General features: G+C 40.2%; 1 protein-coding gene across 2 annotated transcripts in view; it reads right to left on the bottom strand.

The window, feature by feature from the left end:
* The window catches only part of plxna4 (plexin A4), a 339249-nt gene that overhangs the window by 4811 nt on the left and 309313 nt on the right, over positions 1 to 25125 (bottom strand). For both annotated transcript variants that reach the window (XM_057855551.1, XM_057855552.1), the window contains 9 exons: positions 24830 to 24896; positions 22565 to 22711; positions 22327 to 22486; positions 17611 to 17714; positions 14358 to 14457; positions 11953 to 12143; positions 8161 to 8330; positions 5186 to 5398; positions 2296 to 2446 (listed from right to left, as the gene is read on the bottom strand). In XM_057855551.1, coding sequence (XP_057711534.1) covers positions 2296 to 2446; positions 5186 to 5398; positions 8161 to 8330; positions 11953 to 12143; positions 14358 to 14457; positions 17611 to 17714; positions 22327 to 22486; positions 22565 to 22711; positions 24830 to 24896 — 1303 coding nt within the window. The remainder of the gene's footprint in view (positions 1 to 2295; positions 2447 to 5185; positions 5399 to 8160; positions 8331 to 11952; positions 12144 to 14357; positions 14458 to 17610; positions 17715 to 22326; positions 22487 to 22564; positions 22712 to 24829; positions 24897 to 25125) is intronic.

Below are 25125 nucleotides of genomic sequence, written 5' to 3' on the forward strand. Positions count from 1 at the left end.
ATATTTAAATGTTCAGATATTAAGATTTGAATGAGGCAAAATAACATGCTTTTTTCTCAAATATGTTGTTATAATCATTTGTTTCAAATGTAATGAAATTATTTTCTGTATAAAAATTAATTTGGTGTTCAAAAAGTCTTTTTTCAAACTTGAGTCTCGAAAAAGAGGGGGTCGCCTTATGATCAAGGCCATCTTATATTCGGGCCAATACGGTAATTGACTTTCCTATTTATATATAAAAGTTGTAGAGCAATAAAACTGCAACAAAATTTTTATAATGGGTCGAAATTATTTTTCAGCACCTTATACAGTCATTTGCTTTGCATATAATTTTGGAAATATATATATATATATATTACAGATTTTTTTTTTTTTTTTAATGTTTTGTTCTTTGATTGATTTTTTTTTTTTTTTTTTATTGAAGCAACTTTTTGGGGATTGAATGATTTAGACACAAATGTCCTAATCATAATATGGCCCAAACACAAAAAGGATTGCTTCAATCAAAGAAAACTTATTCAATGAAATATTAAGTGTTCAAATGCAAATTTTTCAATCGCAAATATTTTATCGCATTCAAAAACTTTTTTCTATGATTGAAAATTGTCTTTTTTTGAATGATGTGATTTTTCTTTTTGAAAATCTATATTCTTTTAAAGCGACTTATTTTTTGATTGAATAATAAAAGAAAAATGTCCTTGCCAAAATGTGGCTCAAACACAAATCAACATGACTTCAAACAAAAAGTAGCTTTGATAAAAAAAAAAAAAAAAAAAAACTTGACTTCAATCAAAAAAATAAAATAAACTAAAATAAAAATTAATCAAAGACAAATAGCTTTCACATGCATTTTTTTGAGTTTCAAATGTATTTTTGCATTCAAACAATTTTTTTTTTGATTGAAGCGACTTTTTTTGGTTGAAAATATATGGCGGAAAACACAGACAAGACTGAAAAAGCAGTTTCTGCCCTTGCAACCCTCTATAAAATAAACTGCTGTATTTTAAGCAAAAAGAACTGTTGTGTTTGATCGAACAATATGTCTATATGCTGCCATAGCAGATTCATGGCGCACTAAGCCTCTGAACTATGTTTAATTTGTCCCCATTACCCTGGAAACCCCCGTTTACAAACGTCGCGCAACTGCTTTTGTTTCAACCTAGCTATAAAAAGAAGGTAATTAATCGTATTTATTATTCGAAATGTCTGTCATTTTTATCTTGGAATCATTAATTGATGTCTAATATTTAGCTGAAAAAAAAAAAAAAATTGGCGTCTGTAAAAAAGTCACGGATATCTACCTCATAGCTATCGCTTAATTTTATTTTTTTTCGTTACTGTTGCATTTTTCCCCAATATATTAGATGATAAATAATCGATCCAAAGAAAGAAAGAAAGAAAGAAAAAAAAAAAAACGTTTAAAGGGTAAATATATGAAAAAGACAATCTCGACCACTCCTTGATGTCTGAGATTTCTTGCCATGTCCTGCGACCCTTGTCATACTACCATGTTTCACCCATAAAATCCCCCCAAAATCCAGCTGTGGCCATTCACAGCTGTGTCTTGACACTCAGTGATACATGCTACGTGGAGTTTTTGGATCAAAACAAAGCAAGTACGCGATAATATCTCGTTAAAGTTATGGCGTCTGTAATTCTGCTCTCGCGTGCTTTCATTTCCAGATAGGGTTTTGCTGGTTAAAATTAAAAAACTTTTTTTTTTTTTTTTTAAATGCCCTCTTGTTCAAAATTTTTCTTCCCCCAGAAAATTGAGATTTTAAGCTTTGCATGCATACACATGCATATCGGACAATTTTGAAATTTGGCCAAATTGGGGGTCTCAGAGCGGAACTTCAAGTCACCTGAGTGTTTTCCACCATATATTTTGATTGAAGCAACTTTTTGTTTTTTTTAATTGAAGCAACTTTTTTGGATTGAATAATAAAGACCCAAATCTACCTCTATATGGCTCCGCCCAGGTGAAACAAATTTTGACTGGGGTAACTACATTGGCACGACTCCGGTGGGCATACCGAATTCAATTGACGACGATCTTGGCAAAAAGTATTGCCTAAGCAGCCTGATTTAGAATTCCCCTCAAGAATGATGGGAAACAAAAAACGCTCATTGTCAACTTATTATTTTAAATATTATTGTAAGTTAATTTTATTGCTGACACTGCATTTTGGAGTCATCAACATATTGTGCCCCAAAAGTCAAACTCCGCCTATGACATTACGTATCAAGTACAATTGAACTGAATGGACGTCAATGGCGGCCAACGAGCGCACGTACCTCCTCTGTGTATTTTCCCACGTAGGAGTAGATCTCACTCAGAGAACTCATGCTGTTAAACTCGCTCATGTGCATGCGCGATTGTTCGGCCAAGTAGGCGTTCATGTCCTGGTCGCTGATGGCCGGCATCTTGCCGATGTCTGAGTAGTACCTGTAAACACATGAACCATGGAGGGGTTTCAACCTTGAACACTGCGGCAGACGTTCACACTCGATCGGAGTCAGCAGCAGCTGTGTTGCATCCATCAGCAATGTTAATTAAAGTCGCTTATTTGCATATTGAAATCCCGCGGCTCCATCCAACTGGAGGACAAGCGCGATGCTTTTTTTGGCTGGCTGGTTCGGGCGCGTGTGCGGAAGCAACGTTGCTGCCAGAAGTCTTTACGGAAGGCAGGTGGTTGTTGTTAAGGACCGCGCAGGTTGCTAAAACCTCATGTGGAACGGCATCACGGAACAGCTCCTTTTTCGTAACCTCCACATACAGTGGGGCAAATAAGTATTTAGTCAACCACTAATTGTGCAAGTTCTCCCACGTGAAAATATTAGAGAGAGGCCTGTAATTGTCAACATGGGTAAACCTCAACCATAAGAGACAAAATGTGGGGGAAAAAAAGAAAATCACATTGTTTGATTTTTAAAGAATTTATTTGAAAATCATGGTGGAAAATAAGTATTTGGTCAATACCAAAAGTTCATTTCAATACTTTAATATGTACCCTTTGTTGGCAATAACGGAGGCCAAACGTTTTCTGTAACTCTTCACAAGCTTTTCACACACTGTTGCTGGTATTTTGGCCCATTCCTCCATGCAGATCTCCTCTAGAGCAGTGATGTTTTGGGGCTGTCAGTGGGCAACACGGACTTTCAACTCCCTCCACAAATTTTCTATGGGGTTGAGATCTGGAGACTGGTTAGGCCACTCCAGGACCTTGAAATGCTTCTTACGAAGCCACTCCGTTGTTGCCCTGGCTGTGTGTTTGGGATCATTGTCATGCTGAAAGACCCAACCACGTCTCATCTTCAATGCCCATGCTGATGGAAAGAGATTTTTACTCAAAATTTCTCGATACATGGCCCCATTCATTCTTTCCTTTACACAGATCAGTCGTCCTGGTCCTTTTGCAGAAAAACAGCCCCAAAGCATGATGTTTCCACCCCCATGCTTCACAGTGGGTATGGTGTTCTTCGGATGCAATTCAGTATTCTTTCTCCTCCAAACACGACAACCTGTGTTTCTATCAAAAAGTTCTATTTTGGTTTCATCTGACCATAACACATTCTCCCAGTCCTCTTCTGGATCATCCAGATGCTCTCTAGCCAACCGCAGACGGGCCTGGACGTGTACTTTCTTCAGCAGGGGGACACGTCTGGCTGTGCAGGATTTGAGTCCCTGGCGGTGCATTGTGCTACTGATAGTAGCCTTTGTTACTGTGGTCCCAGCTTTCTGTAGGTCATTCACTAGGTCCCCCCGTGTGGTTCTGGGATTTTTGCTCACCGTTCTTGTTATCATTTTGACGCCACGGGGTGAGATCTTGCATGGAGCCCCAGATCGAGGGAGATTATCAGTGGTCTTGTATGTCTTCCATTTTCTAATAATTGCTCCCACAGTTGATTTCTTTACACCAAGCGTTTTACCTATTGCAGATTCAGTCTTCCCAGCCTGGTGCAGGTCGACAATTTTGTCTCTGGTCACCTTCGACAGCTCTTTGGTCTTGGCCATTGTGGAGTTCGGAGTGTGACTGACTGAGATTGTGGACAGGTGTCTTTTATACCGATGATGCGTTAAAACAGGTGCCATTAATACAGGTAACGAGTGGAGCCTCGTTCGAAGAAGTTAGACCTCTTTGACAGCAAGAAATCCTGCTTGTTTGTAGGTGACCAGATACTTATTTTCCACTCTAATTTGGAAATAAATTCTTTAAAAATCGAACAATGTGATTTTTTTCCCCACATTCTGTCTCTCATGGTTGAGGTTTACCCATGTTGACAATCACAGGCCTCTCTAATCTTTTCAAGTAGGACAACTTGCACAATTGGTGGTTGCCTAAATACTTATTTGCCCCACTGTACATCCCATTTTACATACTGAACAACTAATATATCGCAGCAGTAAACGTTTCATCAGCGAGTCCGTTTTTTATTCGAAACCGTTTTACGACAACGATCCACTTTGAATTCAAACAAAGGGCCGTAAAATGTCTGATTCGTAAAAGCGCTGACCAGACACCGGCGCACTTGTAAACAAACGGCTTTAATGGCCACCGCGGCATATTCTTCTGTTCACAGCCATCAAATCGGGCCATCAAATTCATGGAAAGTGTCATCATCTCTGCAACCCGGCTCACTTCACGTCCTTAAATTAACGACACAAACATCCCCGAGCAACGAGTTATACTCTGACTTACTTAGTACTTCCTCTCTTAACTTCTAACCTACTCTACTAGTGGCCCTCTGGCTTGGTGTATGATGAATCAGCATCCTCCCACCTGCACGCACGTATCAGTAAATCAGTTTCCTGGCAGGCTGCGGGAACACAACACACATGACTAATGAGGGCACCGCTGAGCCTTAAGCCGCGCACATGCGCCGCCGCCCGCTTCTAAAAGCTGCCGACGCATGAATAACGCGCTCGGCGTGGCCATCTTTTATTCACGAGCCTTTCCGGGCGCCCTTAGACAAGTAAATGTAATGTAAGTCTCATTTGGACAAATGACTGCATGTATATTCTTACACACACACACACGCTGGAGAGGTTTCACACTGCACGGTTCTCACATGCATTCTCACTCATCATCCCAAATGTGCTCCACGGTTCGTAGATCACAATCTCTCAATGCGTCGGATAGAAACAGAATCAAAGGTCCAACCGCAGCGTCGGGCTTGAGCTCACCTCTCCACCCAGCTCTTGTAGCTGGGGATGTCCTTGGCATACAGCAGCTTGTTGGAGGGCGAGTCCTTCCCAAGGCGGTGCTCCGAGGTGGAGCAGGAGTCCATGAAGGTCTGAGCCACCACAGACAGGCAGGCGTCGGTGATGCTGCTCTTGTGGATGTCGAACACGAACTGAGGGTTCTTGATCACATTCACCCAGAAACGCAGAGGTAGGCTAACGGACAAAGAACGGGAAAGTTGATTTTATGATGTGATTCATAGCCAGGTGGAATACATATTATTATAGTAGTTAGTATAGTATACAGTGGTATGAAAAAGAATCTGAACCTTTTGGAATTGCTCACATTTCTGCATAAAATCACCATCGAATGTTATCTGATCTTTGTCAAAATCACACAGATGAAAAAAAGTGTCTGCTTTAACTGAAACCACCCAAACATTTATAGGTTTTCATATTTCAATGAGGATACTACTCAAACAATGACAAAAGGGGGGGAAAATAAGTAAGTGAACCATCACATATAATATTTTGTGCCCAATATTTTGGCAGCAATAACTTCAACCAGATGCTTCCTGTAGCTGTAGATCAGTCTGGCGCATATCTCAGGACTAATTTTTGCCAATTCATCACTACAAAACTGCTCTAGTTCAGTCAGATTCCTGGGATGTCTTGCATGAAACTCTGTCTTTAGGTCATGCCACAGCATCTCAACGGGGTTCAAGTCTGGACTTTGACTTGGCCACTCCAGAACCCACATTTTGTTGTTCTGAAAAAATTCTGAAGTTGATTTACTTCTGTATTTTGGATCATTGCCTTGTTGCAGCATCCATCCTCTTTTTACCTTCAACTGTCTGACTGACGGCCTCAGGTTTTCCTGCAAAACATCCTGATAAACTTTTGAATTCATTCTTCCATTAATGATTGCAAGTTGTCCAGGCCCTGAGGCAGCAAAACAGCCCCAAATCATGATGCTCCCTCCACCGTGCGTCACGGTGGTAATGAGTTGTTGATGTTGGTGATCTGTTCCATTTTTCCTCCACACATGATGTTGTGTGTTACTCCCAAAGAATTCAACTTTGGTTTTTACCAAAACTTCTGTGGAGTTTCCAAGTGCCTTTTTGCGAACATTAAACGCGCAATAATGTTTTTTTTAGACAGCAGTGGCTTCCTCCATGGAGTCATCCAATGAACACCACCCTGGGCCATAGTTGATGTCTGCACAGAGATATTGGACTGTGCCATTGATTTTTGTAAGTCTTAAGTAGACATTACGGTTCTTTTTTACCTCTCTGAGTATTCTGCGCTGAACTCTTGGCGGTCATTGGTGGACGGCCACTCCTTGGGAGAGAAGCAACGGTGCCAAACTCTCTCTATTTGTAGACAACTCTGACTGTCGATTGATGAACATCCAGACTTTTAGAGATGGTCTTGTATCCTTTCCCAGCTTTATACAAATCAACTATCCTTGATCGCAGGTTTTCAGACAGCTCTTTTGACCGAGCCATGACATAAATCAGACAATGCTTCTCATCAAGACATTTCTTACCAGGTGTGTGTTTTATAGTGGGCAGGGCAGCTTTAAACCACTCATCATTGATTGGGCACACACCTGACTGCTGACCTGATGGCGATTTCATGCAGAAATGTGAGAAATTCCAAAAGGTTCTGATACTTTTTTATACCACTGTAGTTTCTGAATCACAATTGGGCCATCCTTATGCAGGCGGTATCAGGAGAGCTATGAATATGAAATAAGATAGCTGTCAAAACGATTCGCACTCGTATTTACACATTCGTGTATGTATTTCGGCATTTGTATCTGTAAACAAAAAATTTTTAAAAAGTCTTTTGCGGGTATGTGAATACAAAACTGTTTCCGGCGACTACGAATCTTGTCTTTGTTCGTACGAATTTGTGTGGACAAAATGCCTAAAAACGACCACAAATGCGTAAATATGAGAACAAATTTTTTATATACGAACAATAATGTGTAAATATGAGTACAAATTTTTTCGACAGTTATCTTACGCCATACATGAGCGACTTGGATCGTTACATCTTCACAATCATCTGACGTGGCCGGAACCCGAACGTGGAAGCCGATTGAGGAAATTCAATCATGGAAAAAAAGCGGCACCGACCACATCCACAAAGCTATTAAGACGGACAATCTAGCACAAGAGGATTTGGACCCCAGGAAGTAAAAGTCTGCATTATGACTTGAACATTAATCGAAGCAAAGAATCTAGAAGGATTAGGTGCGGGGGATCAGAGGGATATTTAGGCTGCCGTTAAGCCGCCGCAGCTGCCCTGTTCTTTGAGTTCTTTCAAAAGAAGCTACGTAATAACGCCAACGCATCATTGGTTGTGCGGAGAATCACGGAATTGTCTGCAGTTATTTCACGCTGAGTAAATTGTAGAGATGTGATCTTTGAGCTCAGTTTAAATATCAGCTGGGGATCAAGTTCTGAACGAAAGAATAAAATATTTGGTAATATTAATATCAGCACAACATTTTACGATTACGATATTCTATAATAGAGTAAAAAAGGTTGGACATTAAACTGAGATCATGTATAGTGAGACGTGTAATGTCTATGAAATTCTCAATAATGCCGTCCCAATAATGGTTTTCCCTCCCATTTGTCCCCCGACACATACACGTGAGTGAAGCATGCTGGGATCTTTGGCAAAGGGTCACGAGGCTAATAAGATATTAGAGGGCGTTCTACTCCCACTGAGTCCACTTGCCTCTATTCATTATTGCGCCTCCCCTCCTTCACAGCTCAGTTAACCCCTCGCCACCCTGGAGTTCATCAGCACATATTACTATTAATCGCACATTTGTGACCGTGATTTCCACAGGGATTTCTGGGCTGAAAATGTGTGCCAAAGTAGACTGTTGGCAGCGTGCCTCTAAGACGGCTACCAGGCCTGTGATGACAGCATCGCCAACGACGACCATTCCCACTCACCAGTTGCTCTTCCATGTGTGTCGCACGTGCGGGTCGTGGATGTTATGTTTGTCGGCCTGCTCGTCCAGGAAGTCGAACATGTACTTAATGGCGAGCGGCAGGGCGCTGCCTCGGTGTGCCGTGCTGAAGATGGTCTCAAATAGGTCGTCCACAAACTTCTGGAGCGTGCCCTGTGCGGAAAGAGAGTGTTGAGAATGATTGACACACACATGAAGCCTGCACAATATATCGTTTGAACTAGGGCTGGGAATCTCTGTCATGAAGCCGATTCGATATGTATCTAGATACACAGGTTACGATTCGATTAAAAAAACGATACTTTTTTAAGGCCGAGCGATTCGATACGATTCGATACAGTTTAAGAAAGATACGGTTCGATACAGAGTGAAAACGAAACGGTAGTAAACACTTGTTGTGTGTGTCCGTAAAGTATTTTAAACATATAAAAAAGCCACTAATTAAACAACAAAATTTCATACCAATGTTATGTTTTATTTTTTTATGAAAAAAAAATAAGGCTTACCGTATTTTTCGGACTATAAGTCGCACTTTTTTTTCATAGTTTGGCTGGGGGTGCGACTTATACTCTGGAGCGACTTATGTGTGAAATTATTAACACATTATTACATCAATTCAGATGTTATTTTGTTTTTTTTGGACTGACACTGATGGTTTGGTAAACTTGTTAGCATGTTCTTTATGCTGTAGCTATCTGAATAACTCTATAACTAATAGCTACAGTATGTTACGTTAACATACCGGCCACGTTCGCATTTCGTTGTTCATGTATCATGTAAAATTATCATACTGTACACTTATTCAGCAATTGTATTTTTATTTTGAATTGCCTTTCAAGATGACATATCTGTTCAATGTGTTGGATTTTATCAAATACATTTCTCCCAAAAATGCGACTTATACTCTGGTGCGACTTATATATGTTTTTTCCCTCTTCGTTGGGCATTTTATGGCTGGTGTGACTTATACTCAGGTGCGACTTATAGTCCGAAAAATACGGTACTATATGACCGTCATTTTGTTGGATGAGATTGATAATAAAATAAAACTCCAGTGACAGACAACAAAAAAGTACAGTAATTCAATTACTGTATTTCCTGGTGTTTTGAACACAAGAGGTAAGTAATTTAAGTGCAAACTTTCAACGTAAACATCTTACAAACAAAAAATATTAATTATATGCAGCAGCTCTAGAAAAAAATGAATTAAACCTGCTAGTGTTATCATAAATAAATAATATATTATGCTTTACCACTGGTATAACTGGGGGAATAAAAACATGGCATTTTAGACAGACAGGTCAATAATCATTACTTTAACCTTATACACAGCAAAGTCATTCACATATGTCTCTGCTTCCACATTTTTTATTCCTCATCACTGTCCATATCTTTTTTTGAAGGGCATATTTTTCTTGAGGAAGATCAACTAAGCCACATGTTCATGTTTAAGTAGACGCGTTTCATGGGAACAAAATCTCCAGAGGGTCGTGCTGCCCTTTCCACCATTGTAGTGGGTTATTTTTCAGGGTTAAAAACTCACGATCTCTGTACCACTTCACACTAGCTCTGTCCCATGCGAACAGATCTGGCTGCCTTCATCACTTCAAGCCCCTAAAACTCATCAATCGACATGTTCATCAATCAACAATTAGAGAAGTTGTCTACAAATGGAGAGAGTTTGGCACTGTTGCTTCTCTCCCAAGGACTGGCCGCCCACCAAAGATGACGCTAAGAGTGCAGCGCAGAATACTCAGAGGTTAAAAAATTACCCTACAGCGTCTGCTAAAGACTTACAGAAATCATTGGCACAGTTCAATATCTCTGTGCCATATGTACCATATGTATCATATGTAAAACTACGGCCAAGAATGGTGTTCATGGGAGGAATCCACAGAGGAAGCCACTGCAGTCCAAAAAAATACATTATTGCTCGTCTAAAGTTCGCAAAAAGGCGCTGGGGCACTTCACAGAAGTTTTGGCAAAATATTTTGTGGACTGATAAAACCAAAAGTTGAATTGTTTGGGAGTAACACACAACGTCATATGCGGAGGAAAAATTGGATCAGCTCACCAAGATCAACACCTCAGCCCCACCGTGAAGCATGGTGGAGGGAGCATCATGATTTGGGGCTGTATTGCTAACTCAGGGCCTGGACAACTCGCAATCATTAAAGGGAGAATGCAGGAAAACCTGAGGCCGTTTACCAGACAATTGAAGCTAAAAAGAGGATGGATGATGGAACAAGACAATGATCCAAAAAACAGAAGTAAATCAACTTCAGAATGGTTCAAGAAGAACAAAATACACGTTCTGGAGTGGCCAAGTCAAAGTCCAGACTCCTTCGAGATACTGTGGCATGAACTAAAGACAGCGATTCGTGCCAGATATTCCAGGAATCTGACTGAACTAACGCAGTTTTGTTGAGAAGAATGGGCAAAGATTAATCCTGATTGATGTGCCAGACTCATCTCCAGCTACAGGAAGCGTCTGTTTGAAGTTATTGCTGCCAAAGGGGGGGGGCACAAAATATTTAATGTGATGGTTCATTTACTTATTTTTCCCCCTTCTATCATTCTTTTCATACTATCCTCATTAAAATATGAAAACCTATACATGTTTGGGTGATTTTAGTTAAAGCAGACACTGTATTTTCATCTCTGTGATTTTGCCAAAGATCAGATCACGGTGATTTTATGCAGAAATGTGAGAAATTCCAAAAGGTTCGGAAACTTTTTCAAACAACTGTATATAGAAATAGATATAAATTTCAAACTAAGTGGTATCGGGGCAAAAAAATGTGCAAAATCAAATTTTTCCCAATATCGTTCAGCCCTTACACACATTAACTTTTCACAATGTCTCCTTTGTGTTGACAGATGAGCGCCCGCCCACACAACACCGGTGACCCTCATTTGAGTTAATCTTGGCGATTTGACAGCAAGCGATGCAAAAACGACGCCGGAATCTGCTCTAAATCCTCTTGTAGAATGAGGAAGAATGAGCTAACGGGATGAAATGAAAGGACAGAGGTTTCCTAATAGGAATGAGGTGCGGGCAAATAAAAATCCAATTTGGGCTGGAGTGTCTCAGCAAATCACAGACAGGAGACAATCCTGTTAGCCAGATAATCATAACTGTAATTCTAATGCGGTTCTCATTCCTGACAGCGTTCTTTTTTCCCTACCATATAGATAGAATCATATCTCAATGGATCAAGCCCACGGGCCCTTTTTGCCAGACTATTATCTGACAAGGGGATGTGACGTATAGCGATCGTGTAGCACTGAGGCAATGACATTTCACGTCCTCCATCTCGAGAGTCTGCAGACATCACCGCCGGCTGCTCTCCTTCCCCAGGCGGCGGCAAAACATTCACTTGCCATTACAGGGCCGACGCAAAGTGCCATATGAGATTAAATAAGGGGCATGCTATCGCCGTCTCGCACAAATGCCACCTTTTGCTAGCAAACTGTATGTAGAAGAGTCTCCTCATATTATTGTCTTCTTTCTGAAGAAAAACCTCAAAGAGCTTCTTATCATTAGCCCTTCTGATAGGATGCCTTGTCAACACCCAATTCGAGAGAGGAGAAAAACAAACAAAACTACTAAACTATCTACTTTCTCTCTCATCTGGTCTCCTCGAGGGAGGGGAGCGGAATACATTTGAATAATCCTCTCCAACGAGACGATGCCTTCAAATGAATATGCAAATGAGGCTTTTCCTGAGTCACCAGAACGCCGGATGGAGGTCAGGCTGTAAAGCGGCCTCACCTTGGTCGCCAGAAGTCTGGTCAGGTAGATCTCGGAGACCATCTTGCTTCCGCGGTCGCCCTCTTTCTGGTCGCCGTGTTCGTGGTTCTTCACCAGGTGCCACACCTTGACGCCGCTCTCCAGGTCGGGCGTGATCATGGGCGTCCGGGAACGCAGGCTGTCGGGGCTTCCCGTATACTTGATCATGTTCTCTGTGAATGAAATATAAAGTCAGAGGCTAAACCGTGTGTGAGCGTCCTCCAAAAAGTGGGTGTCTTTGGGGGGTGACGAAACATCGGCTGACACAAAATCGAAGAGGTAAAATACGACGCGCCCACCCGGCGGATGGAGCCGGCCATGACATTTCCAAAACACACGGCTCGCTGAATGTTGACACAGCGAGAGTGGAAATTGATCAGCGGCTTTTCGGGCGCAATCAATCCCTCCTCAGAGGCGAAGAGGGAGGGGACGCCACCAGAAAGATTATTTATCCAAACCGTTTGGATTCTATTCTATTTAGATCCCGGTGTTATTCCAAAAGTATTTTCCAGGATCCACAAATCTCTCTCCAGTCTCAACAAAGCTCAGTTCATTCCTATATCTACTGTAATTTTCGCACTATATGGCGCACATGACTATAAGCTGTCATGCACCAAATTTGACATGAAAACATCATCATTTATTTACATATAAGCCGCACTGGACTATAAACAGCAACTGTCCTCACTGTATTATGAGATATTAATACCAAAAGATAACACTATATTTGACAGTGGCATCATGCGACTGTCAGAAGACCAAATGAACCGCGTGAAGCTTTGGCTACAAAGCTTCATTGCTTCAAGAAGCTTCATTTGGGCATCACTGCTCCCTTGGGGGAGACAGTCAACCTCTGCTGCCACCTGCTGTCAACACAGTTGTCGTCCATCATGTCTCCTGGCATGCATTACAGCGCTACAGATGTAAATAACAATCAAAATTTATGTTATGTGCTAATTATTTTTCAGTTACTGTTCTAATTGTTTCAGGAATTGCAAGTTATGGTATTTGACAGTGGCGCTATAAAACAATCATAAGACCAAATAAACCACCATAAACTTTAGCTGCAAAGCTTCATTGCTTCAAGAAGCTTTATTTGGCCATCACTGCTCCCTTGGGGGAGACAGTCAACCTCTGCTACCACCTGCTCTCAACACTGTTGTTGTCCAACATGCCTCCTAGCATGCATTGCAGCGCTACAGATGGAAAAACCAATCAAAATTCATGTTCTGTGCTAATTATTTTTCAGTTACTGTTCTAGTTGTTTCATTAATAGCTAGTTATGGTATTTGCTAAAACCTGCACTGCCAGATGTGTCCCCTGCTGAAGCCAGTACACGTCCTGGCTCGTCTGCGGTTCGCTAGAGAGCATTTGGATGATCCAGAAAAGGACTAGGAGAATGGGTTATGGTCAGATGAAACCAAAATAGAACTTTTTGGTAGAAACACAGGTTCTCATGTTTGGAGGATAAAGAATACTAAATTGCATCCGAAGAACACCATACCCACTTTGGGGGTGTTTTTCTGGAAAGGGACCTGGACGACTGATCTGTGTATAGGAAAGAATGAATGGGGCCATGTATCGAGAGATTTTGAGTGAAAATCTCCTTCCATCAACTAGGGCATTGAAGATGTGACGTGGCTGGGTCTTTCAGCATGACAATGATCCCAAACACACAGCCAGGGCAACAAAGGAGTGGCTTCCTAAGAAGCATTTCAAGGATCGGCGTGGCCTAGCCAGTCTCCAGATCTCAACCCCATAGAAAATCTGTGGACGGAGTACGTATTGCCCAAAGACAGCCCCAAAACATCACTGCTCTAGAGGAGATCTGCATGGACGAATGGGCCAAAATACCAGCAACAGTGCGTGAAAAGCTTGTGAGGAGTTACAGAAAACGTTTGGCCTCCGTAATTCCCAACAAAGGGTACATAACAAAGTATTGGGATGAACTTATGGTATTGACCAAATACTTATTTTTCACCATGATTTGCAAATAAATTCTTTAAAAATCAAACAATTTGATTTTCTGCTTCTTTTCCACATTGTGTCTCTCATGGTTGAGGTTTACCCATGTTGACAATTACAGGCCTCTCTAATATTTTCAAGTGGGAGAACTTGCACAATTAGTGGTTGACCAAATACTTATTTGCCCCACTGCATGTTAAGCAGGCACCATTGACCCGTGCTAGCTTAGCAACTCCGGAGCCCTGAAACTAGCAAATATTTAACAAACTGCACGGAATTTGTTGAAATCAACTCTAACTTGAAGTTGACGCCTTATGTCAAAAATTCTGAACTTCCCCTTTAAATGAATTTATAGAAAAGTCAAATAAATGCATTGACATTTTTCGGCCATTTCCGCCTATGGATTTGAGGGAAAAACTCACCGTATTTGCTGGCTGATGTCCGGGACACAGTGGAGTTGTTGACCGAGTTATACGCCGTCACTTGCTTGGGAACCAATGCCATCACGGCGTTGTCGGGCACCTACGCAAAATAAACTACATTAAAATCCTATTTTTAATAGAATTGGAAAACAACTAATCCCTAATAAACCCTTGTAAATTTTTGCCAGAATGTGTAATTACAAACTTACCTCTCACAGGCTAACGATTGACAGTTTGGCGCAAGCCCGTGTGACATCTCAATTTAATAATAATGGGCTCCTCTCAAGGATGAGTAGTGTGTAAGCGTAAGTGCGAAGAATCAGCGCGTGTGAGTGTGAATGCATTTGTCAGTTCATCCAAACTGGATTCAATTAACGCATCTGGGATTCGGCACCAACACACACACACAGTGTGAGAGCGAGCATTGCAAATAATGTGAGTAGCCACGCTGCAAGGTTAATTGAAGTGATCTCTATCATTGTTTGGCTGGATGGGACAGAGAATAAGCACCCGGGGCCTTTTTGTGTGCGCCAGATTATTAAGATCCTATCATTATTTCACTCAATCTGCAATGTTGATATCAAGTGAAGGAAGGAGAGGCGCACAGAGATCTTTGTATTCCTGTGTCTCAGCAACGTACAGACATGGTCCTACTATATATATATATGGCGGAAAACAAAGACAAGACTGAAAACGCAGTTTCTGCTCTTGCACTCCTCTGTAAAAGAAACTGCTGTATTTTAAGCCAAAACAACTGTTGTGTTTGACAGAAAAAAATGTCTATATGCTGCCATAGCAGATTCATGACACATTAAGCCCCCAAACTATTTTTAATTTGTACGTTTTACCCTGGAAACCCCTGTTTAAAGATGTCACGCAACCGCTTTTGTTTCGACCTAGCCATAAAAAGAAGGTAAGTAATCGTATTTATTATTCAAAATGTCTGTCATTTTTAGTTTAGAATCATCAATTGATGTCTTATATTTTGTTTAAAAAAGACTACTTTAAAAAAATGATTCACTCGCATATTTAAAACTTTTAAACAAATTACGTCACAATGAAAAAATTGGCGTCTGTAAAAAAGTCACGGATACCTCCTTCATAACTATCGCTTAATTGTATTTTTTTCGTTACTGTCGTATTTTCCCCAATATTTTAGATGATAAATAATTAAACCAAACAAAGAAAAATTGAAAAAAAAAAAAAAACATTTATAAGGGTATATATATGAAAAAGAAAATCTCGATCACTCCTTAACGTCTGCGATTTCTGCATTGCGACCCTGGTTATATTACCAAGTTTCACCCATAAAATCCCCCTCAAAATCCAGCTGTGGCCATTCACAGCTGTGTCTTGACACTCAGTGATATATGCTACATGGAGTTTTTGGATCGAAATAAGGCAAGTACGCGATAATATCTCGTTAAAGTCATGGCGTCTTTAATTCTGCTCTCGCCTGCTCTCGAGTTCCGCTCTGAGACCCCCAATCTGGCTAAATTTCAAAATTGTCCTATATGCATGTGTGATACATCATTGGAAAGCTTAAAATCTCAATTTTCTGTGTGAAGAAAAATTTTGAACAGGAGGGCATTTAAAAAAAAAAAAAAAAAAAAAAAAAAAAAAAAAAGAATTAAACAGCAAAACCTTTACTGGAGGCGAGAGCACGCGAGAGCAGAATTAAAGACGCCATGATTTTAACGAGATATTATCACGTACTTACCTTGTTTTGATCCAAAAACTCCATGTAGCATGTATCACCGAGTGTCAAGACACAGCTGTGAATGGCCACAGCCGGAATTTTTGGGATTTTATGGGTGAAAAATGGTAATATAACAAGGGTCGCGATGCAGAAATCGCAGACATCAAGGAGTGGTCGAGAGTTTCTTTTCCATATATTTACACTTTGAAATGTTTTTTTTTTCTTTTCAATTTTTCTTTTTTTGGACCGATTATTTATGATCAAACATATCAGAGAAAATGCGACAGTAACAAAAAAAATATAATTAAGCGAGTTATTAGCAGAGGTGGAGCAAGGGTCCCTGGGGGCCCCAGGCAACAAGCAGCATGGGGCCCTTCTGAGTCGCGTACATACTCGCGCAGTATAATGAACACAGAGGTGGGGGGGTGCGAGTGCACGCTGCGTGCACGTGTGGTCATCTTGGCCATAAAAGTGTCAAAAACTAAGCACTTTACACTGACTCATATGGATGTACTTACATTCGTTCATGGACGCTCACATTTCAACAGGTGGCCGTCCTCTGCTCGAAATGCGCACCTTACGCCTATTCTCGCTCCCAGAATACGCAGCGCTTGTGACGTAGTACAATAACAGGACTGGTTGCTATAGGAACGTATGCATACCCAAGGAACCTTGCTAAAAGAAGTATTAAAATTGCTAATAAAATCACTTAGGATTATTTGAGATGCATATATGTTATATTTTTCTTATATAGTATTCGACGAGGAATACGATAGACCAATTAATAGACTTGTTTGGAAAAATCACCATTTCTTTAAGTAGTCACATGAATAACGAGGTGGCCTGTGAAAATCAACGTAAAACAACTTGGCAAGGACTTTCCAGAGAGTACGTGTTTAGTCACTCTTTAAACAATCATATGGTATTAATAGCTGATTGGACTTTGTTAAACATGAATAATCTACGTGACATGGTTAGTGCTGAATGGAATCGATAACAGAATCGTTAGATAATCTGCCAAATGATTCCATGGTATTGAAACACTCCCTACACTTGTCACTGCGTTGGTGCAGTAAAGCTGCGTGTGCTAAATCTGTTGGCCCTCTGGGGGCCCCTGCTGGCTGGGAGCCCTAGGCAATTGCCTGGTTTGCCTAATGGGACGTGACGCCTTTTTTTTATTTTTTTTTTTAAACGAAATATTAGACATCAATTAATGATTCGAAGCTAAAAATGACAGACATTTTAGATAATAAATATAATTAATTACCTTAGTCTTATGGCTGGGTTAAAACAAAAGCAGTTGCACGACGTCTGTAAACGGGGGTTTCCAGGGTAAAACGTACAAATTAAAAATAGTTCGGGGCTTAATGCGCCATGAATCTGCTATGGCAGCATGTAGCATATGATAGATACCATCTATCAAACACAAAAGTTGTTTTGGCTTAAAATACAGCAGTTTATTTTAAAGAAGAGTGCAAGAGCAGAAACTGCTTTTTCATTCTTGTCTGCGTTTTCCGCCATATACTCTGAATGAAGTCACAATGGAGGAGTTACTTGATAGTGGGCCAGCATGTTGAGCCTCTTCCAGTCGCCTTCGATTTTAGTGGTGACGTCCTCGTCCTGCAGGATCACACGCTGACCTCGGCCTTGACGCCATTCTAAAGAGTAAAGAATGGGAAAACAATCTGTAAATCAACAAGTGTTTAAGCTAAACACCTCATTCTCCAGTCCAATAACAAAGGCATGGTATTTTTTTTTAATTTTAAATCAAGCGCCAAGCACGGAGGTCCGTCTTCGGAGGATTGAGCGAAAGCGGCAGAACGTCCTTTTGTTGTTGTTATCACATTTTAAATCTACACATTTTCCCATCAAGATGGAAATGAGCACCTGTCAACTGTCAAGTCCCAGTGAAGCAAACGTAGGAAGTAAAGGGAACAGATCAAAGAATAAATGGGAACGCGGAGCAAAGTGGGATTACGCCAATTCAAGTACGGACTCAGGAGTATAAACGTGTATGTAGTCGTGTTACGGACTCGCACACAATCAAGTAGACTCCTGGGAAAGTGTCTTATTCTGCAGTTTCTACACATTTTCTTCAGCCAACACGCCCTCTCATACACAGTGATGAAAGGCAATGCTTTGGCCCTGCAGGAGACTGCATCGAAAGAAGAATTAAAACCAAAAAAAATAAAAACAACAAAAGGCAGTCAGATAACAACATTCGTGACCAATCTGTCTCAGGAGAGACTCCTCCACAATCCCATTATCTTTATCATGCCTTGCAATCACTGTGTGTGTGCATTTGTCTTACTCTGTTTCTATTTGCTTCCACTTAAAGTTAAACATGGACTATATAGCGATGTTGCCGAGTGCGCTTGGCCAACGTTTGGTCTTGACTTGACACACATGTATCTAAAAGTAAAGAGATGTGGAGCATTTCTTTCACAGGGAAGCTCCTCTGTGGTCTCCTACAGCTCAAACAATAACAGGCAACCTAAAGGAGGTTTCATCAAAGGATTTGGTCAATCTTTGTACTGACAGTAGCTATTATTCCCAATGGGATGGAGTTAGCCTTTCTTATAAGGTCCTTCCTGGTTACTGTATACAGGTACAGTGGTATGAAAAAGTATCTGAGCCTTTTGGAATTTCTAACATTTCTGCATAAAATCACAAAAATGTTATATGATCTTTGTCAAAATCACACAGATGAAAAAACAGTGGCTGCTTTAACTTAAACCACCCAAACATTTATCGGTTTCCATGTTTTGGAATGGAATGGAATTTTACTGTCATCGTCATCGGTATCATTGACAATCATTGACAATTACAAAATGTGATATGATTTGCCCGAAGGAACCGAAGAAGAAGACAAAGGCGGACGAGATGAAGCATATGCTTATCACTTTCCCGTCCCCCATACAACTAAAGACGCACATTCAGGCATGGAACATACATCAAAACTGTACAATAACACAGTCAACAATCTGAGTTTAGTAACTTAGCGTACAGTCAAGCAGCTCAATTAATTTCAGGGCGTACAAGGTTAATGCTTAGTCATGTCCCTGACATTTTTGCATCTGTTTGCTGTGGAACTTTTTGTTGTGGCTATGTGTGTGGCAAAAGTTATAATATATTTCAATAAGTTGAAAATGAGCGTTTTTTTTCCGTCTCCCGTTATTCTTGAGGAGAATTCTAAATCAGGCTGATGGCAGGACAGCTATACTTTTCACCAAGATCATCATCCATTGAATATGGTACGCCCACCAGTGTCGTGTCAATGTAGTTACCTCAGTCACAAATTGTATCCCCCTAGGCGGAGCCATATGGAGGTAGATTTGTGTCTTCATTATTCGAATTAAAAAAAAAAAAAAAAAACGGCTTCAATCAAAACAAAAAGTTGCCTCAATCAAAATATATTTTTAATTATAAAAAAAAGTCACTTCAATCAAAAAAATGTGTTTGAATGCAAAAATAAATTTGAAAGCCAAAAAAATGCATTTGAAAGCTTTTTTAAAAAAATCTTTATTTATTTATTTATTTATTGATTGATTGATTGAAGCAACTTTCTTGATTGAAGTAATGTTGTTTTGTGTTTGGGCCACATTTTGGCTAGGACATTTGTGTCTTTATTATTCAATCATAAAAATTAAGTTGCTTTATACAAAAATATATACAGTGGGGAGAACAAGTATTTGATACACAGTCAATGGGAAAACCCATTGGCAGTTTATCAAATACTTGTTCTCCCCACTGTATATATATTTTCAAGAGAAAAATCACTTCAATCAAAAAAAGAAAAAAAAAAAAAGAAATTTCAATGATTAAAAAAAAAAAATGGAGGCTCAAAAATTTGTATTTGAACACTTAATTTTTCATGAAAAATGTTTTCTTTGATTTTAGCAATCCTTTTTGTGTTTGGACCATATTATGGGTAGGACATTTGTGTCTAAATCATTCAATTCCCCCAAAAGTTGCTTCACTAAAAAAAAAAAAAACAAAAAAAAAAAAAAAAATTTCAATCAAAGAAAAAAATCATTTGAAAAAATAAAATTGACCTCTCCTATTGATTTATTTAATTTATTTATTTTTCAATAATATGCAAAGCAAATGACCGTCTAAGGTGCTAGTCACATGATCTGTTCAAATAATAATTTTGACCCGTTATAAAAATATATTTTTTTTGTTCATTTCATTCATTTTTGTTGTTTGTTTTCTTGCTTTACAATTTTTATATATATAGGAAAGTCAATTACATGCAATGACAATTTTCGGCCACCAAGGGGGTGCCTGGCCGCCCTGACCCCCCCTTTAACTCCGCGTATGTACGCAAATAATAACAAAGGGAAAAAATATGTATGTGAACAATAACTTTTAATATTTTGTGGCCCCCTCTTTGGCAGCAATAACTTCAACCTGACGCGTCCTGTAGCTGAAGATCAGTCTGTGCACAAATCAGTACTAATCTTGGCCCATTCTTCTCTACAAAACTGCTGTAGTTCAGTCAGATTCTTTGGATGTCTGGTATAAATCGATGTTTTTAGGTCATGCCAAAGCATCTCAATAGGGTTCAAGGCTGGACTTTGACTTGGCCACTCCAGAACGTGAATTTTGTTCTTCGGAATCCATTCTGAAGTTGATTTACTTCTGTGTTTTGGACTATTGTCTTATTACTGTATCCATCCGCTTTTTAGCTTCAACTGTGACAGACAGCCTCAAACTTTCCAGCAAAACATCCTGATAAACTTTTGAATTCATTCTACCATTAATGATTGCAAGTTGTCCAGGCCCTGAGGCAGCAAAACAGCCCCAAATCATGATGCTCCCTCCACCACGCCTCACGGTGTTGATGAGGTATTGATGTTGGTGAGCTGTTCCATTTTTCCTCCTCACATGACGTCGTGTGTTACTCCCAAACAATTCAACTTTGGTTTCATCAGTCCAAAAAATATTTCGCCAAAACTTCTGTGGAGGGGCCAAGTGCCTTTTTGCGAACATTAACCGCGCAATAATGTTTTTTTAGACAGCAGTGGCTTCCTCCATGGAGTCATCCAATGAACACCAATCTTGGGCATAGTTGATGTCTGCACAGAGATATTGGACTGTGCCATTGATTTTTGTAAGTCTTAAGTAGACACTAGGGTTCTTTTTTAGTGGACGGCCACTGCTTGGGAAAGAAGCAACAGTGCCAAACTCTCTTCATTTGTAGACAACTTCTCTGATTGTCGATTGATGGACATCCAGAGTTTTAGAGATGGTTTTGTATCCTTTCCCAGCTTTATATAAATCAACAATCTTTCATCGCAGGTCTTCAGACAGCTCTTTTTACCAAGCAATGACGCACATTAGACAATGCTTCTCATCAAGACAATTCTTACCAGGTGTGTGTTTTATAGTGGGCAGGGCAGCTTTAAACCACTCATTGGTGATTGGGCACACGCCTGACTTAAATTGTTTGGTAAAAATTGGTTTCAATTCCTCTTTAAGTCTCCTTGGGCAGAGGGTTCACTTACTTATTTTTCCCTCTTCTGTTATTGTTTCCATGCTATCCTCAATATAACATGAAAACGTATAAATGTTTGGGTGGTTTTAGTTCAAGCAGACACTGTTTTTTCATCAGTGTGATTTTGACAAAGATCAGATCACATTCATAGTGATTTGAGAAATGTGAGCAATTCCAAAAGGTTCAGATACTTTTTCATACCACTGCGACCTAACCCGAATTCCCGCGTGAATTCCCACATGAATTGTAATTAACCCTTTAAGTACCTCAATCTCAAAATAAATAATAATCAATAATCAAAATAACTCAAAATAACTATCAAAAAAGTCCAAAAGTATTGTATTTTCACTGCCCTCTGGTGGCAACATTGGGTCTGGCTGGAATGTCGCCTCGTATGACTGAGGAGCACACTCAGACGTCAACATGGATTAAGGATAACTGCGCTCTGGTCCGGCCCACATATGGCTGTAAGTTGTTTCGGCTAATTTATGTTTGTGTATGTATTTGTAATTCAGTTAAAGCTACACTTTGTTGTTTTATGTGTAAGCGATTTGCTATGAGAATTGTAAATATGTTAGCATTCATCGCATTTAAGATAGCGGACTTTGTTGGGCAAATTAGGCTAATTTAATCTACTAAATTTACATATTGATCAGACTAGATGGATATTTGAACACCTATTGTTCGTAGCCATTGTATTTTTTGAGCTACAGTCTACATGGGAAAAAGTGAACTCTAAAAATAACAAAACAGATACGGAGAAGTCATACCGAGGTCCATATCAGAGGCTTTGAGGCGGTGCGAATGTGGCACGTTCTTGTAGATGGCATCGAGGATCTTCTCCTTCACTTGGCTGATGGTGTCGCAGTTGAGTGCCTTCACCTGGATCTCCGGGCTCTTCTCGTTCTCCGGATGGATGCAATTTACCACCTGAGACCCCAACGACACCCGCCGAGACATCAAGTGTGTGCAACAATGAATAGGTGTCCTTCTTTCTCCGCTCCTCACCAGCGTCTTGTAGTCGATCTGCTGCCGGATGAGCTTGTCCTCGCTGAGAGAATAGCGTGCCTCTCCAGTGATGGAGTCAATAGGGCCCTTCTCCATCTGTTGCTTGATGGCGCAGAAGAGCGAGAAGAGCGGCTCGCCCGCACACTCCTGCACAGAGGTTTTGGAGATTAAAAACTCAGCACGGAGAAAAAAACACTTTCAAATCCTTTGTTGGTCCAAGGCCAGCCGAACTATGAGCAGTGTTGGGAATAACGCCGTTATAAAGCACACAGGACGTGCTGGCACTCTTTCTTTAATAGCACATATAACTTCAACATTAACACAAACGTACGGCTCTCGGCAGGCTGTGTCGCTAACTCACTCCCGCGTCATGTGAGCAAAACAATATTGGCACCGTGTGCACTTTTAGGGTGCCTCGGATAATTCTGTATCAGAATATTACAGCACGTACTTCTTATGACTCCAGGCTGTTTTTCCCTGCTCATTTAATTAGACAATGCTTTCCAAAGTTTGCTAACGTTTCTGTTTTTGCTACACCTGAATGCTAGCCTCGTTCCCATCCCCCACTATCAGCCAGAAAGAATGCTGCTTCCATCTTGAGGACGGCAGACGCTTTGAGGGTGACGGGAGGAGTAGGGGGATGAGGCTACCCGAATGCACCACCTGGATGGATGCGATGGAAGTGATTGTGATTGGCTGAGGGTTAGAGTCATGTGTCATGGTAAGCCAATCACAGCCGGTGTTTTCAAACACAAACCAGAACAGCGCGTGTGGCAAACACACACACGCAAAACAGATGCAGAGGGATATGATGGCAGAGCATTCAGAGGAAAATTTGTCCTTTACAAGGTGGAGATATAAACATTATTTCAAGTCAAAATACTTGAAGTACAGTAGGCTATGCCTACTTGACCAGTTGTCTCAAGTTGTGACAGTTAGATTTAAAATTGATTAAACTCACTTCATATTGTTTACTGCTGATTGTTATTTTATTATATTTTTTACTGTTTATTTTTGTTGCACTTCAAGTGTAGGATAAATCTGTTGCTGGTGAGGTGCAATAAATATTACAAGGTTCTACAACACAACTACCTGTCTGTTCTTCTCTATTCAACTGACTCGAATACTGCTCAGAAAATTTCAAATTCTTTGACATACAACAACTTCTTTTTAAAGTAACAGAAAGAATTACTTTCCCTGGTAACTACCCTAATTTTCGCACTATAAGGCGCACCTGACTATAAGCCGCAGCACACCAAATTTGGCACGAAAACAGCATTTGTTCATAGATAAGCTGCACTAGACTATAAGCCGCAGCTGTCCTCACTACGTCATGGGATATTTACAATTTTACACCAAAAGATATTAACGGGTACAACCTTATTTGACAGCGTCATCATACGACCGACTGTCATAAGACCAAATGAACCATCATTAAACTTTGAACCAATTACTGCAAAGCTTTATTGCTTCAAGAAGCTTCATTTGGCCATCACTGCTCCCTTGGGGGAGACAGTCAACCTCTGCTGCCACCTGCTGTTGACTGTTGTCATCCAACATGCCTCTTAGCATGCATTGCAGCGCTACAGATGTAAATAACAATCAAAAATCATGTTCTGTGCTAAATATTTCTTCAGTTACTGTTCCAATTGTTTCATCAATTGCTAGTTATGGTATTTGCTAACACTTTATTTGACATTGGTGCCATAAGACTGTCATTACACAATCATAATTATGACATGTCTCTGTCCTGAGCATTCATGAATGCTTATAACAGATGTCATTAAGTGTTATCCGGCAAATGATCTCACTTTTGAATGGATGCAAAAGATCCAAGACGGACAAAAATTGAGTTAGTGACATAATTTGCCAAATGACACTTAATGACATAAGCATTCAGTAATGTCCACGATAGTGTCATGTCATAATTTTGATGATCTTATGACAGTCTTATGACACAGCTGTCAAATAAAGTGTTACCTAAAAAAAAATCAACAAATAAGCTGCACTGGACTATAAGCCACAGGTATCAAAATGAAGGAAAAAAGTAGTGGCTTATAGTCCGAAAATTACGGTAGTTACTTTTACTATAGAGTAATTCAGTTACTAACTTACTTTTTGGAAGAAGTACTGAGTAACTATAATTACTTTTTTAAAGTAACGTGCCCAACACTGACTATAAGTGAAGTGAACTCCCGAGAAGTGCGTTATTGTTGTGTATGTACTTTAAGAAAAACACAAGTGATGAACTCAATGACTTTTTACCTTGAGAAACTTGTACAGAAGAAAGGTGAACCAGTTTGTCAGCATTTTCTCCGCCACGGACTCGGTCCTGCAGACACGGACAGCACATAATAATCATCACGTACCGTACGCCCTCATTAATATCCCGCATCAACATCATTATGATGCCTCTCGGTAACACAAACATAATTGCGGCGACACCAAAGGAAAAAAGAACCTGTGGACAATCCTCGTGTTGGGGATTTGAATGCGATGCAAAGCAATTAAAAGGCTTGATTTGATCCCGTTGGATTGATGTGCTCCCTGTAGGAACACTG

The sequence above is a fragment of the Corythoichthys intestinalis genome, chromosome 13, assembly GCF_030265065.1.
Source record: "Corythoichthys intestinalis isolate RoL2023-P3 chromosome 13, ASM3026506v1, whole genome shotgun sequence".
NCBI lineage: Eukaryota > Metazoa > Chordata > Actinopteri > Syngnathiformes > Syngnathidae > Corythoichthys > Corythoichthys intestinalis.